This window comes from Pediculus humanus, genomic scaffold (assembly GCF_000006295.1).
Source record: "Pediculus humanus corporis 1103172107995 genomic scaffold, whole genome shotgun sequence".
NCBI classification, from domain to species: domain Eukaryota; kingdom Metazoa; phylum Arthropoda; class Insecta; order Psocodea; family Pediculidae; genus Pediculus; species Pediculus humanus.
Window position 1 is genome coordinate 30,787 of NW_002987567.1, and position 16,625 is coordinate 47,411.

Below are 16,625 nucleotides of genomic sequence, written 5' to 3' on the forward strand. Positions count from 1 at the left end.
ACCGCCTTCTTCTTGTTATTCCTTTCACGCGATGAAAAACAATAAAAAGTTTTTACGGTAAAATATTTCGATAATAACCGGCTAATAATAAAAAATAAAATTCTCTTCCCGTTGAGAGTTGACAACACATCCCGGAAAACTGTTTTACTGTTTCCAACTAAAGACAAAAAGGAACAAAAAAAAAAAAAAAAAGAAAGAAAGAAAAAAAAAGGTAAATGGGACAAAAAAGTTGCGCAAACCTTTTTGCGACGCATGAATCGATTTCGTTTTTTTTTTTTTTTTACAACGACCCAGAGAAGCTTCAAATTCTTCGTCTCTTAATCGTTTATTTATTAATTTCTTATTTCCTCCATTTTTCTTTTTTTTTTTTATATAAAATTTTATTACGTTATAAAAGGTACAAATTAATTGAATGACGCTCACACACAATTATTATCATTATAAAACTAATAAATTCGAGTAATTTTTAATAAAAATTTTTCACCTTTTATTTTTTTCTGGAAAAAATAATTATTAATAAATTTTTGTGGTAAATATTTTTTATATTTCAATGCCCTCCATCACAAAAAAAACCTTTAAATTATTATTATTATTAGATTTTTTTTTTCAAATTTCAAAATAGTTTTGGAATATTTCAAATCATTTTCGGTTAACTGAAATTGATCGCTTCGCCATCTACAGTGAAAATTTTAAAATATTACGCGTGTGGGCGAAATATCGATTAATCGAGATATCGAATTAAGTTTGCGCGCAACTCGAAGGTTCTCCGCCTTTTTATTGATTAACCGAAAAATTAACCTCATGGATGAATATTGTTAGAAAAATGTAAATTTTGTTTTAAAATTAATTATCATATTTTAAAATATATTATTATTATTGTTGTTTGGTTTTGTCGTGTAAACCGTTATTTATTTGTTTTTAATGCTATAAATTACGTAATTAAAGTTTTTTTTACGTTAATTAATTATCATTTTGTGTTTTTTGTATTTTCGGTTACATTTCAAATAAGGAAAAGGAATATGAATAAAAGGAAAAAATTTTATTATCGATTTATTGTATGTTTTTTTACATGTTGTCGGTATTTTTAATAACTTTGTGACATTAATTACTTATCATAACAGTTTATATGTTGCCTTTTTAAAAAATAAATAAATAAAACAAATCAAATGAAACCAAAAAAAAGAAAAAATGACCAATATAATAATGATTTTTAATTATTGAAATTATACATGTAAAGTGTTACTACTTTTTGATACCAATAAAATGTCAATAAATGTTTTTTTTTGTTTTTCACTTTAAGTTTGTTAAATTTTTCATTTATTAAAAAGAGTGTAGTATTATTATTATTATGAAAACCACATCAAATAATTTGATAATATATATATTATAAAATCATAATCCATGCAAACTTTGAGGAGAAGAACAAGTCCATGTAAATGTAAGTGTCACATGAAACCATGATTCAAAACTTAATAAAGAAAATAATGTTGTAATTATGTTGTTTGTTGCTAATAATAATAATAATAATAATTGATGTAATATTGCAGATAAAAATGATCCATCTAGATTTTTGGGAGAAGGGATAACATTTAAAGCTAAACTTATTGGAATATTAGAAGTGAGCGAAGCAAGAGGTGATAAAATGTGTCAGGATGCTCTTAACGATTTAAAAACGGCCATAAGAGCCGCTGGAGAACACAAACAAAGGATTACAATAAGTATTTCCATTGACGGATTAAAATTAAGGGATGAAAAAACGGGAGTAATTATCCAATATTATTTTTACATTAAATTTAAAACAACAACAACAATAATAAATTTCATTAATATTTTTTTTTTCTTTTTTTTCTTTCCAGGATTGTCTTTATCATCATCCCGTTCATAAAATTTCATTTATTGCTCAAGACATGTCCGATTCCAGAGCTTTCGGTTACATATTTGGTTCTCCAGACACGGGTCACAGGTTTTTCGGTATAAAAACAGATAAAACGGCGAGTCAGGTATTTTTTTTTTTCTTTTATTTTGTAGATTATCCACCGATTTTTTTTTTGTTTTCTAATTCTTGAAAATAATTTCAGGTCGTGATTTCAATGAGAGATTTATTTCAAGTAGTTTTCGAATTAAAAAAAAAAGAAATAGAAATGGCCAAACAACATACGGAACAACATCAAACAAAATATGGAAGCACGGGATTTATCGATTCGTTACATTTATCAAAAGTAAGTTAAATTTTATATTTTAATAAAATACCATTTATTTATTTTTTAAAAATTTTCCAGGATGAAAACGAATTTGATAAAAACAAGGGAAAATATTCACAATTGCTTAAAACAAGGTGCCTAAGTTCAAAATCAAACGAACCGAATTCGTCGTCTGATTTTAAAGTGCCAGATTCGGAAGCCATTGCGGATCTATTGGATTTAGAACAGGGAATCAATCAAATCGATAAAATATCGTCTTCTGATCCGTTCGGTTCACTTTGCAGGGATAATCCTTACGATCCGTTCGACGATTCTTTTTCAAATAAATTAAATCAACCGTCGAATGAAAAAGTTTTATCTGATATTATAACAAAACCTCATCATTTGGATAATTCTTCATCGGATTTAGATAAGAATTCTTCTTTTTTCGAATCCGTTCCATCAACGAGTAAAGCTAATTTTTTTTGCCAATTTTCTCCGGATTCATCCGAACCTGGAAAATTTAATAAAACCGAACATAAATGGTTCGAACAAGAAAATGATAACGTGTTTGACGATTTGAAAATAAATGGTAGTAATAATGAACAAATTACTTCTTCGTCCGCGGTTCTTAACGCTCCCGTTCCTCCCGAGTCCGAAACGGTAAGTGTTACTTTTACCTTTTAAAAAGTTTTATTTATTCTATGACATAGTTTTTTTTTTTTACCTTTTTTTTCTCATTTAGAACGACAGCATAAAAAGTCCAATAAAAACAGATTTGTTCACGGAATTGGATCCGTTGGGTACAGGTCGAGTAAAGCCCTACGTTGACAAGAAAGATTTTTTTCAAGATCTCAAAAATCCGCCGAAAAAAATATTAAAAGAAATAATTTCTGATGGAACGCTGGCTGACGCGTCATCTTCATATTTTCCGACGCAGTTCCCGAACGACAAAATCCTTAAATCGGGAAAAATTGAAGGGATTTCGGAATCTATAAAGGATTCATCTTTGACGGGGAAAACATCTAAAACGGATCCATTTGAAAATGCAGACCCTTTTAAAGAAACGGATCCTTTTCAAGAAGAAAGCTTTTTGTCATCAACGGGATTTTCTCCCATATTTGGTACCAAACCTTCTTTAGATGAAATATTTGATGAAAAAGCATCGTGGAAATTTGAAAAATTTAAGCCTTTTAAAGAAGAAAACGTTGAAAGCAATTCGTACTCGACTTCTTTTTCATTGTTTTCAAGTTCGACTCTTAAAGTGTCACTTCCGCCGGAGAGAACCGATACGAAAACTCATTCCCTTTCTAGTCCGAATACTAAAATAAATATGGCTGTTAACTCATTGGATGATTTGAATCAAAGAAAGCAAACGCAGCAAATTAATTTGGATAAAAACCTGACGGAAACGTCGGAAAACGAATCTCAAGTTTTAGAAGAACCTTTTGTAAAAAGTGAAATAAAAACTTCGGGTCCTAAACCGGATGTACTCAAATCCCCGTTTAAAAATAAATTTTCTTCTTTAAGTTCTCCGACGGAAACAAAAACTGAAAAAAGTGTGACTAAATTATATTCGAGTGTTGAAGTTTTAGAAGCCACGACTCCCGATCCTCCTCCTAGAGCGAAAACCGCCGTTTTTTCAATAAAACCTCCACCCTTACCCCCTAAAAAGTTAAATCAAACCAATGTCAAACCTCCTGCGAGACCACCATTAGGCGAAGAACGAATTTTACATTATGATCATGTACAGCAAGATAAAGTAGATAGAATTAATTTTAATGAAAAATTAAAAAATGTTAAATTAGATGGGAAATCATCAGAAGACAACGGGTCATCATCACAACACAATGATTCGGTTAATAAAGTTTCTTCGGAACCTTTTTTCCCTGTTTTACTTCCTCCACCTAATCGGAAAACATCCATCGATTCCAATAAAACCAGTTCGAAAAAGCCCGCGGATGTTAAAACGGAAATAGCTCCAGGAACCACAACCGGTTCGGTATTAAATATAAAATTAATGCAATTGGATAGTGCAGGATTAGAAAATTTGGCGGCCACGTTAGGAGTACCATCGAAAAATATATACAGTATGACGTTGCAAGACTTGACAAAAATGTTAACAGAAAAATACAAGAGTTTAGGTGGTGGAGATCAAGAAAAAAAAACCGTTGATGACACTTTCGAAGCCGATTTCGATTCGAATTTTTCTAAACCGGAAACGGAATCGAATACTACGTATGATAAATACGCAGTTTTTAAAGAACTCATTCAAAGTGAATGTAATGAAGCGTCTCCTTTTCAAAATCAGAACGAAAGTGAAGAAGTGAATTCGGAAAATTTTAAAAATTCTGAAAATGAAATTCGACAACCGGAAGATCCAACGGAAGACAAATATGCAGCTTTACGTCAGCTTTCGTTAAACGTTCAAGAAACGGAAAAAATTGAAGATGGTGGAAAAATTGCGGAGGTTGAAGAAATCGAATCAGATCCGAAAAAATCTATAAGTACCGGAAATCCACCAGAAACGAGCACCATTAGTAAATCAACGGAGAGTCAAACGGCTAATACTAATGCGGAATATGGAGACTGGGCATCCAACACCAGCTGGTTAAAACTCTCGGAAACGGATAAACCTAAAGAAATTCAAACATTATCGAGCGAAAGTCAATTTTTCCCTCTCGAAGATGATTTTTCCGACGAAAAGAAACCATCAAGTTTCAGAGACAATTGGGCAACATTTGACAAACCTGAATTTAACGAAACGTCGAAAAAAAAATCCCTAGAAAATTTATACGAAAACGAAAATTCACCATTTTCATCGGACGGTAAAGAAGAAGAAAAAGAAATACCGTTTCATTGGCATCAGAATGTCGGAAGGAGGAAAAAATGTAAAGAAATGTGTTGGAAAGACGACGACGAATCCTGGGATGATTATTCACCAAAGGAAAGCATCTGCAGCGATGAATCCTCACGGGAAGATGGATCTCCCGACGTGGATCCCGATAATCAATTTGAAAACGCTTTATGGACGATGAGAGATAAAATACCAAAAATGAAAAATTGGAAAACTAAAGGTAAACAACAACAGTGGATTCATAATGATAAATGGCAACAAGACGAAACCGAAGATGAATTTGATGATTTTTGGAGACGTCAAAAAGATAGGTCGGCAAGTTACGAAACAACAAAACGAAATTATTGGAGAGGTAAAAGTTACGACGATCAAAAAAAACGTTACGATTGGTGCAATACTTGGGGGGAACACTGCGAAGATAGTGGCGGGGGTGGTGGAGGAAGCAGACGTTCTCATTATTATGGAAATCGTAGGAAACGAAGCGAATCAGACCATGAATACCGGAAAAGATATGATTCTGATGCTTCTGATAAAGAATGTATATGGTCATTTCAAAAAAATTATAGCGAACCACAAAATCGAACGGGAAAACAAAAATCACATCTTTACGGTTCGAGTCGTCCATTTAAAGACTGTTCAGACTATCATTACGGATCGTATGGTAAACACCGTAAGGAAACATCATCACAAAAACGTCCCAACAGTGCTTCAGAATGTAAAAAAAATTATGAAAAAATGTTCAGCCCTTATTACGGTAACCATTCGTTTAACGAAACCGGTGATAAAACGTACCCGGGTAAAAAAAATATAACAAAAGAAGAATTTTTTAATCGTAATCCGAAAGACGTTATTATTAACAAATGCAGAAGCGATTTCGAATTCGATATAACCGACAGAAGGATAAACAACAACAGCAGTCAAAAATTTAAACAGAATAAAATGAGGGGATACTTAGGATCGCCCCCTCCCGGAAAAAAAGATAATAATTATACCGAAACGGGTATTGTGGAAAAACCGGAAACGTCATCTACTCGATTCAGGTTCGATAGCGAATCCGATAATTTCGATAAAGATAAAATATCTATTGACACGTCATCAAAATACTCATTCGATAAATCGAATCGATGGTCATTGACGAATGGTAAAACGGAAGAGGAAATAAATACGTTTAATCCGAAAAATACTACGATCGATCCATCATTTTCCACCGCCATAAAATCACCGAAAAAAAAATCGAACGATAATAATTTCGATAATAATAAATCGATTAATTGTAAATCGACGGTTAAAAATCAATTATCGAAAACTTCGAGACAAGATCCATCATCATCATCATCCACCCTTTTAAGAAAATCAGATTCAATAAATATTTTCTCAAGGGATAATGATCCATTTGAGGGTGATGATTTTTTTAGTAACGATTCATGAATATCATCTCCCCTCCCTCCCCCCTCCTTCATCCCCCCTTTTTTTCTGTAATGATAATAACAATAATAATAATAATAATAAATCTTTTTATTTAATTTATTCTAATTATTATCCTTAATCACTAATAATTAATAAATAAATAAAAATTAATTTAAAGGGAATTTTTAATCGTTTTAAAAAAAAACGACGTCAATTATTTCAACATAAAAAAAAAAAATGGAATTTAGAGTTTGAATTTAGTTATGATTAAAGTTATGATTAATGTTATGAAACGTTAAAAAAAAATTACATTTCCTCGTACGAATAAGGTTTTCCTTGAATAAATAAATTATCATGTATTATTTAGATAATCAGACATTCAAAAATTCGTTTTACGTCCATTCCATAAAATTAAATTATTACTAAATACGTAAGTAAATTTAAGTAGTAGTGGTGGTAGTGGTAGTAGTAGGGGTAGTAGTAGTCGTGGTAGGAGAAGGTGAGTTGAGTGTATACCCGGTTACTACTACTCGTTTGTTAGTTTATTTTTCTCAAAGAACAAACATTATTATTATTAAATTTAGTTTTTCATTTCATTTTCGTGAGAGAACATTTAAATTTTTTTTAATAATAATGAAAAAATTACAAATTTTAACAATTTTTTTAATATTAAAATTTTCATCATCCGTAAGTAAATTATTTATTTATTTATTTATTTAAAGAAGAGAAAAAAAATCAATAAATCGATAATTAATACGAAAAAAAATTTTTTTTAATTTGTTTTTTTTTTGTTAATGAATTCATTTTATCATCATTATCATCGTTATTTTATCCGTAAATTTTATCAGGTATTTATTTATTTATTTAAAAATAAATTGAAACGAGGTTTTTTTCTTTAAGAACCTGAACAAGTAAATCGAAGGTACTCGAATCTTGTCAACCTAGAACTAAAAAATTATTATTATTATTATTATTATGACGCATTTTGGAAAATCCATCGATTATGCTATTTTATTAATTAATTGACCTAATTACAAATTAATTGAATATTGTGGTTGTTGTTGTTGTGGTTGTTGCGACAAACAAACAAAAATTTCATTTCTATTATTAACGCACGAGTAATTGTTAAAATAAATTTTGTAATAGAAAATGGCGGCTAGAAAAAATTAGTTAATAAAAAAAGTTTACAAATCGTGACTTTGTTTAATTTTTTTTTTTTTTTTTTTTTATGTAAGATAAATATTATGTAGTTTGACGGGTAGTCGATCAAAGGTCTTTAATAATAATGATAATAATGATGTAGTGACGCATTCAAATTTTTTTGTTTTTGTCCAGTTACCTGCTAAAGTTTACGTTGGTAAAGATGGAAATGTCGGAGCATCTTTTGGAGGATATTCGGCAAGTGCAGGTCTTGGTGGAATATTAACGGGAGATGTTGCAAAAGGAGGACTTCATGCGGAAGCCGGTACACCTCAGGGACATTTTGCTTCTGCCGGTTTAGGCGGTTCCGTATCAGAAAGTAAGTATTAAAATAATAATAATAATAATAATAATAATATAATTGAAATAATTTATTTTTTTTTTTTCATAGGTGGCGGCGCTCACGGTCATACTTATTCGAAATCGGGTAAAATCGAACCTGTTGTTGTTTCCGGTGTACAATCTTCGGAATCTTCTGGAACCAGCAACGTACAAACATCTAATAACGTTAGAATAGGTGGTGGTGGTGGCGTCGTTGAAGGACCGCAAAAATCGACATTTTTCGACGACATATTTAATGTGAGTCAAAATTAATTATTTCTTTATTAATTTACATTCGTCATTCTAAAAAAATTTTTTTTTTTTTTCAAATTTTTCAGATTCCGATTTCAACATTAAACGCAGTCAATCATTACCTTAATAATAGAAACAAAGGTACCACCATAACAAAAATTCATTGAGTTCAAGGGTCAAAAAGTCGTTAAAAGAAAAAAAACTTTTTTTTTTTTTAATTTTCAAAATAAATTTTTTACGAAACTTTTTTTTTCTTCTTCTTTTATTGTGTAATAAAATTTTTTTTTTTGCAGATTCATCATCATTATCAACATCAACCTCATTATCTTCATCTTCATCATCATCATTATCATCTTCTTCATCTTCTTCGAATGAAAAAATTGATGAAAGTTCTTTGGGTAAAAGCGTTAATGTAATAAACGTAAGAAAATCAAGGCCTAATTTCAACGATATTTTTAACGTAATTTAATTTTCATACCATTTTTTTTTTTTTTCTAGAAAAACAAATCGACATTTTAATTATTATTATTATTATTACATTTTTCAGATTCCAATATCCGTTTTGAATTCCGTAAATAATTTACTAAATGGATAACGGAAATAAGTAATCGGGGAGGGGGGAAAAAAAAAACAATAAAATAATTTTTTCTTCTCTCTCTCTCTCTCTTTTTTATTATAACCAACGACACCGTGTTGGATATTATTGTTATTATTATTATTATTACATAATTTATGATAAATAATTTTTTTTTAAATAATAAATTAACTTAAATTAAAAATAAAAAAAATGGAGGACGGGGTATCAAGAAAAAAGAACGGAAATTAATTTTAAAATATTTTCCATGGAATTATCATCATCATCATCATCATCATCATAAAAGTTATTTAATGAAGGAAAAGAAAACAAAAAAATTTATTTTTTAACGTTTATTGCTCTCTGTTAATTTAATATAAATAAATAAATAAAAAATATTTAAAAAATGTCGTCGAGTCGTGTTTGATACTCTTCAGTCTTGGTCACACAGTTACCTCATCCGTAAATCTGCTGTTATCATCTAAATTGATAACGATGCTGTGAGTTTTAGCATGTCCAGAATGTAATCTATCGATATTTGAATTCGTATATTCCTTTCCATAACCATCTAATTTTTCATCCCCTCCACTACCTCCCCGATGACTATTTATTTTATCGCATAAATTACATTCTTTTTTATATTGCGTATGAGAACCGGATGTGGTTGATGATGATGAGTCTTCGTTTGATTTTCTCACTTTTCCACCGCAAGCTCGACAATTTTGTTTCTGTTTAGAATTTGATTTTGTTTTACTTACGTGAACTATTGTTGTCACCTTATCACAATTTGATCCCATTTTTTTATTTTTTCTATTATCATTCCCAACCCCCTTCCCTTCTTCTTCTTCCTCTTCTTCATCTTCCTTTTCTTCTTTAATAGATTCCCCGGAATTATTATCACCGGGATTTATTTTCGACGTTTCGGAAGACATTTTAGTAAAATCTTTCCTTGCTATTTCTTGCATCGCTGCTATTTTTGCAACGTAATTTTTATTACCTAATTTTATGTATGTTTTTTTTATAGATTCTAATTCTATGCAAATTTTTAAAAATTCTTCCTGTAAGTAGACAACAAAAAAAAAAAAAAAGATTTTTTACTTCATTAAATACATATTTAAAATTTCCTCATTCGCGTTTGGCACGAGAAAACAATTTTATGAGAAACGTAATTGGCAACGATATCAAACAACATGCAAACAAACAAACAAACAAAAAACCGTTTTGAGGACTTGTTTCGTGATTTATAATTAACATAATTGCTGACCTGTACTTCGCATTCATCGCTTAAAACTTGTTTTGTCACGGCTGTGGAATCTATCGAAGGATTTTGTTGAGAACTTAATGATTTAGGTTTAACTAAAAATGTTGTTGTTTGAGGTTTTGAAAATGTACTGGAACTTTCCTCGAGTTTACCTTGACCTCTAAAAACTATATACATCTGTAAATTAAAAAACAAACAAATATTTAAATATTACTACTACAAACAACTTTCTTAATGACTTTTTCTCCCATCAACAACAACAACAACAACAACAACAACAACCGGCGAAGTAATTATTATTTATATAGATTCCCCCCAAACCCCCCCCCTAACCCCGGGGGCTAATGGGATTTATTTAATAACGTTTCGCTGAACAAATAACATACCTTACTACCAAAAATCAAACACAAAAGAAGGGTAACCGTAAGCTGAGTGTAACAAAAAAAAATTATGTATAATAAATCTGGATTAGCCGGCTTTCGAAGGAAAAGCCTGGAAAACAAGAAAAAATTTACACAGTTTTTCCAATAGATTATAAATTATTTAATAATAATAATACTTACATAGATACTTTTAAAAATACCGTGAGTAGGAATTCATTATAAATAGCCATTGAAATAAAACGACTTTCGTTAAATTCCGAAGGAGCTTTTCGTACGACAATACATAATCTTATACCCCATATTAAAAATAATACTTCCACTGTAAAAATATTTTATTTATTGAAACATTAAAAAATAAATGGGGAGAGAAGGAGGGGAAAAAAGAAAATTACAAGAGGTAAATGAATGGTCCCACCAATCCGTTCGACATAGATACGCTTTTAAATCTTCTGCTGTTTTACCGGTTATGACAAATGGTGGTGCCACCAAAGTTCGTATTATTAAAAACAGGCAAAATATTCCGACGATCATACCCAATCTTTTAAGTAAATCGAAATCTGTTATTCTAACCGGTTTTGCTGATCTCACGTGAAAAATAACGGATATTCTAAAAACCAAAACAAAAAAAAAATATATAATTTCCGAAACGGGGGGGCGGCTGGAAAATTTTTTTAAAATTACCGCCAAGTTTTAAGCATTAAAGCTCCGTATGTAAGTGAAAATCCGATTTCTCTCAACCAAACTCTTAAGGTACATGTTCCCAAATTTGGAGTTGGATACATGACGATAGGCTAAAAAAAAAAGAAAGAAAAAAAATTAAAATATCCAGAAAACAAAAAAAAACGTCGGAAAATTTTTACACTCACCGTACAATACATGAAAAAAGCTCCCAATATTATAAATCTAAGAAGAACAGGGCTTGCCGCTCTAACAACCTGTTAAAAATAATTTTCTTATATTAATTATTAAAATTTGTTTGTATATAATTTTTTTTTTTTTATCAAAGAATTTTCCGTCATTGATAAAAACAACAAAATGGTTGATATTATTTAATAGAAAATATATTTTCGGTTTGACAGACAGAGAGAAAAAAGGAAAAGGAAACATTAATTTTTTTTTTTTTTTTTTTTGGTAATAACAGACTCACTTTGACATTTCCATATTTCCATGTGAATACGAGAATGGCGGGGAGGCATAATATTATCATGCAAGATAAAACCAAAATGATTGTGCGCATGACCCAATTTAAAGAAGCTATACAGGGACGTTTATCAACGCAAAAATCGCAACCCTCAGCGCAGGGTAAACATTCGAAAAAATTTGACTTTTCGTAAAGGTTTTCTTCCCCCTAAAACAAACTTACACAACTTTACAAAAACTTCTCCATCTAACATTCCAATCTTTTGTCCATTCATTCAAAAAAAAATTTTTTTTCATTAACGGAAATTTCAACTTTACTCATTATTATTATTATTATTACTTTTGTCTGTTTGGTGACCTTTGGACACAATAAACGTTTAACTTACCATAACAAATTTTTCGTACTCATCTTCTACAACCGTTCCATTATAATATTTATGTTCGGATTTTGTATCAGGATGATAAAATCCTCTTTTGCATAAACATTTATAACTTCCTCTACGAAATCCGAGACCGGATATGGGTTCGCACTAAATAAAAAAATGGACGATTGTTCTTTTCTGGGGATTTGTGGGGATTTTTAACTGGATATGATACTACTACATACCCTCGTTGTTTTCTTTTTACATTTATGAGATCCCGCAAAAATATTTAGTGCCGCATTTCCTGGAGGCGAAGGACATTGATCGATATCAACCCTACGTAAATCAATGTCTATACCACTTGTTCCCCTAAAAAACAATTTTAATAATAATAATAATAATTCTTTGCTGTTTTTTTTCTTCTTCTTATTCAATTAAAGACCAAACAGTTCAATTTATTTATTATCTAAAAGGATTAAACCGCACATTAAATTATATTAAAAAAATATATATATATATATATTTATTATCATTATTTTTTAAACAATTTATTCATATATTAATATTAAATTAAAAAAGAGAGAGGGAGGAAGGGAGGGGAAAAAGTTTTGTAATGAGGGAAAAACATCACGCGACTACCGATCATTATAAATATGGCGGACGTAAAACGGAAGTAGTAAAAGAAAAAAAAAATATTATTTGTTTTATTCTCACATGAAATAATAGGTTCCATTTTTATACCCGAAAAAAGGTACGGTATACGTGAGCATCCATATATTACCACCACCACAATCGTAATAAGGTTTACTCCATTTTCCATCTTCGTACCTAACGGATAATATTTCATCCGGCATCCATGATTTATGTGTCGTGTCATTATACGTAAATGCAATAAAACCTGTCGATGAAAAATCAATAAATCAATAATCAATCAATAATAATTTAATCATTCCTCCAAAAATAATAACATTTACTAATAATAATAATTATTATTAGAAATTAATAATTTGCAAAAGGCGTCATTATAATCAAGTTACAAATCCTTAAAGTCACGTGACGTATTAAAATAAAATAAAATTATTTAATTAAAAAAAATTTAAAAGCATCATTATTATTATTATTATTTATTTATTTATTTATCTATTCAAAACTGGATTTTTTATCGTTTTAAAATAAAAAAAAATTATTAATTAATTACGTAATAATAATAATAATCGTAAGGGAGAATGAATGAAATCAATGCGACCTGTGTAGAGAATGAATGAATGAATGGAATTTTTTTTTGTGTTAACGATAATGATAATGATGATAATCGTCAAGGAAAACTTTTTTTTTAAAAGTGGAATTAGACAATGTTTTTTTTTTTTTTTTTTTTAACACACGAACAGATGTTTTTTTAACGAAAAAGGTTAAATAATAATAATAATAATAATAAATATAATTAAAAATTAACTTTGAGTTAAAACAAAAAAAAAAAAATGGCGGCGTCGAGGTCAAAAGTTAATAATTAAATTTTAATAACGGTTAATAACATTTTATGTAAAAAAATATTAAAATTTACAATTATTAAAATTAATTTTTTTTGTGTGTGTGTGCGTGTGTGCGTGTCTTCAGCTCTATCGATTATTTTTTTCCAGAACAGTAATAATAATAATAATAACAACAACATCATAAATCGACATAGAAAAATTGAACTGCTTACGTCAATAAAAATAAAAGAACAATTAAAAAAAAAAAACAAAACTCAAAGTCTGATCGACTGTAATAATAATAATAATAATAATAATAATAATAATAATAATAATAATAATAATAATAATAATAATAATAATAATAATAATAATAATAATAATAATCTTATTTAATCTTTTTTCTCCGTAAAAAAAAAAAAAAAAAAATTCCAGTCGGAAAATAAAATATTTTCCTGTATATAAAAGGAAAAGAGAGGAAAATTTTTTCGATTTATGTAATTTGTAACTTTATTTATTTATTTATTTGAAAAATTCTAATAATCTTTATTCTCTCTCTCTACCCCCCCCCCTCGTATTTATTTTATTAATTTTTAATTTAAAAAAATGGGAAAAAGAAAAGTTGAAAAATTTAATGAGATGGGGGAATTTTTTTTTTTGGATTTTCTCAATATATGTAAATAAAAGAAAATTTCGTATTATTTCATTCAAACTTTTCTTTTCAATGGAAAATTTATAATAAAAAACATTGAAAACGTTTGGAAAATCATTAGAGAAATGAGTATGTATAAATAAAATTGATGAAAATGTTTCTAAACCCCCCCTCCCCTTCTCCCCCACCCCCATTTAAATGTAAATATTAACATTTTATTTTGCGAATGAATGAAAGAAAACAATTTTAATTAAAAAATTTATTTTATACCTTAAATATATATATTTTACTTATAGGTGTGTATCCGGGGGGAGTGGGGAAGAAGGGTAGGGGTGTGGGGGGGAAAAGAAAAGAAGAAATTTTACCTTTTTTAAGTTGATCGTGATTTTTAATTATTCTTTCCGCCGATTTTCTCGCAATGAAAAACCATTCCGACGTATTTGTTATATATTTATATTCAATGGCAAGATTTTTCGTCAATATTGGTCCATCGGGAAGTCGGAAAGCATAAGGGCAAAACAACCAATAATCTTTATATTGATATTCGTCGTAACAATTGCCCCCCGCAAAAATATCATCATCGAATTCGACCATTCCTACAACGCTTGCATGAAGTAAATATTCCGAACTTAATACATCCGGATCTGCATATTTCCAAAGTCTTGTCAACATGTTGGCTCTATTAACGGCAACATCGGCTTCGACACGAAACCTTTCTTGTGCGTACCTGTCGACGACACCTTCTCCTAAATTTAAATCCGTACCGGCGGTACAATTTTCACCGAGTACGTGTTGCGTTTCGACGATTCTTAAAAATTTCGTTACTATATCTATTTCGAATGGTAATTTATCGTCTGCTACGACGTCATCATTTTCCTTTGGTTTTATTTTATTATAATTTCCATCATCCGTCGCCGATGTGAGATGGTGCGAATGACTTTTAATAAAATTTTTTTCTAATTCTTTTAATGTGACGTCATCGTTTGTTAATATAACGGATATATTTTGAGAATTGTTGTATGTTTCGTTTAAAAAATAATTTTTTACGGGGATTTGTTGTTGATAAGTTCCTATCATCTTATCATTCGTGATAAGTTTTGTTGATGAACGTTCTAAGGCACCAAAATCGTGATTTAATGATCTATATATATTTGTACGTGATTTTTTATGCCTTATACTACTTTTTCCTCCTCCTCCCGTCGACGATGACGACGATGATGATGATGATAAACTTTCACAAGAAAATAATATTAAAAAAAATAACACGAATAAATTTAATAAATTATAATTAATTAATATTATTTTGTGCATTTTAAAAAAAAAATTTTTAAACACTTTATTAAAAAAAAAAAATTTTTTTACGATTTTTTTTTTATGTTTTTATGTTTCATCAACCGTATCTGACACATATTTAAATAATTTATTAATAATAAATAATATTTTATCATCACATGTAAATAACTCGTTTTTTTTTTTTTTTAATGGATTTATTTATTTAATAATTGGATACGCGTTTCATTTTTTTTTTTTTTTTGGTAACTTTTTGCATTTATTTATTTATTTATTTTTTTTTTTCTTATAGTAAATTATGATTACAGCATCAATTGAGCGACACACCCCAACTAGATCTGGACTCCTCCATGAATTTTCAAAATGATAAAAAAAAAAAATCGCGCAGACTCCCAATTCAATCGATATTTCAAACAATTTATGTAAGGTAAGATTTTTTTTTTTTTTTTTAATAACATCTTTAGTTTTACCCCTATTTTTTCCCCCCTCCCCGGGATGAAATTAAAAGTAAACGAGATACCAATTTAGAAACCATAGAAAAATTTTTTTTTTCATTTTAACTTTTTTTTTATTAATAATTTTACGTAAAAAACTTTTCCCCTTTTTTTTTATTTAAAAAATTATATAAATTTAATATTTTCAAATGTTTTTTTTTTTTTTTTTTTTTTTTTGAGGAAAAACTTTTGGATTAATAAAACAACAAAAAAAAAAAAAATTTTCTGCACATGCGAATTTTTTTCCCCGAACGAGAATGCGTAAAGTTAGTAATTAAATAATAAATTATAATTTTCCGACCGGAAGTATAGATGTTACACCGGATATTAATGATAATCGTGAAATTATGACGATTCGTAAAAGGATACAAAAAAAAAAAAAAAAAAAACTTTTAGCCTTTAAACATTCTCACATTTATTTATTATCATTTTTAAAAAAAATAATAATAACAAAATTATATAAAAATTAACATTACAAAACCATTTAATAATTCTATTAATAATAATAATAATAATAATAATAAATATTTAAGTTAATAAAATTTAAAATCCGACGACGTTTTTTAAAAAAAAAATTATATTTATTTATTTATTTATTTTTTGATTTACATTATTTTTATCCATCGGCTCGAAAGTTTTTTATTAATAATATTATTAAACTTTTATTTATTTATTTTTCCGAAAAATAAGAAAAAGTTATTGACATTGTTTTTTTTTTTATAAACATAAAATATGTTTTGTTATAAAACTTTCAACACAACCCAATTACAAGTTTAAAAATTT

The 16,625-nt window shown here is 28.7% G+C and overlaps 2 protein-coding genes across 2 annotated transcripts; one reads left to right on the forward strand and one right to left on the reverse strand.

Moving 5' to 3' along the window:
- Positions 1 to 1,401: 1,401 nt before the first annotated feature.
- Phum_PHUM404590 (uncharacterized protein) lies at positions 1,402 to 8,238 on the forward strand (the record flags this gene model as incomplete). The annotated part of the gene is made up of 9 exons (XM_002428789.1): positions 1,402 to 1,438; positions 1,548 to 1,762; positions 1,857 to 2,000; positions 2,079 to 2,219; positions 2,280 to 2,843; positions 2,926 to 6,436; positions 7,345 to 7,355; positions 7,780 to 7,963; positions 8,036 to 8,238. The coding sequence occupies 9 exons, from the start codon at positions 1,402 to 1,404 to the stop codon at positions 8,236 to 8,238; spliced, it is 5,010 nt and encodes a 1,669-aa protein (XP_002428834.1).
- A 996-nt stretch (positions 8,239 to 9,234) lies between these two features.
- Phum_PHUM404600 (uncharacterized protein) lies at positions 9,235 to 15,135 on the reverse strand (the record flags this gene model as incomplete). The annotated part of the gene is made up of 13 exons (XM_002428790.1): positions 9,235 to 9,519; positions 9,550 to 9,849; positions 10,056 to 10,229; positions 10,439 to 10,544; positions 10,616 to 10,754; positions 10,828 to 11,042; positions 11,117 to 11,226; positions 11,302 to 11,370; positions 11,583 to 11,783; positions 11,962 to 12,105; positions 12,183 to 12,306; positions 12,679 to 12,835; positions 14,424 to 15,135. 13 exons carry the CDS (start codon positions 15,133 to 15,135, stop codon positions 9,235 to 9,237), a joined length of 2,736 nt encoding a protein of 911 aa, XP_002428835.1.
- Positions 15,136 to 16,625: the final 1,490 nt, after the last annotated feature.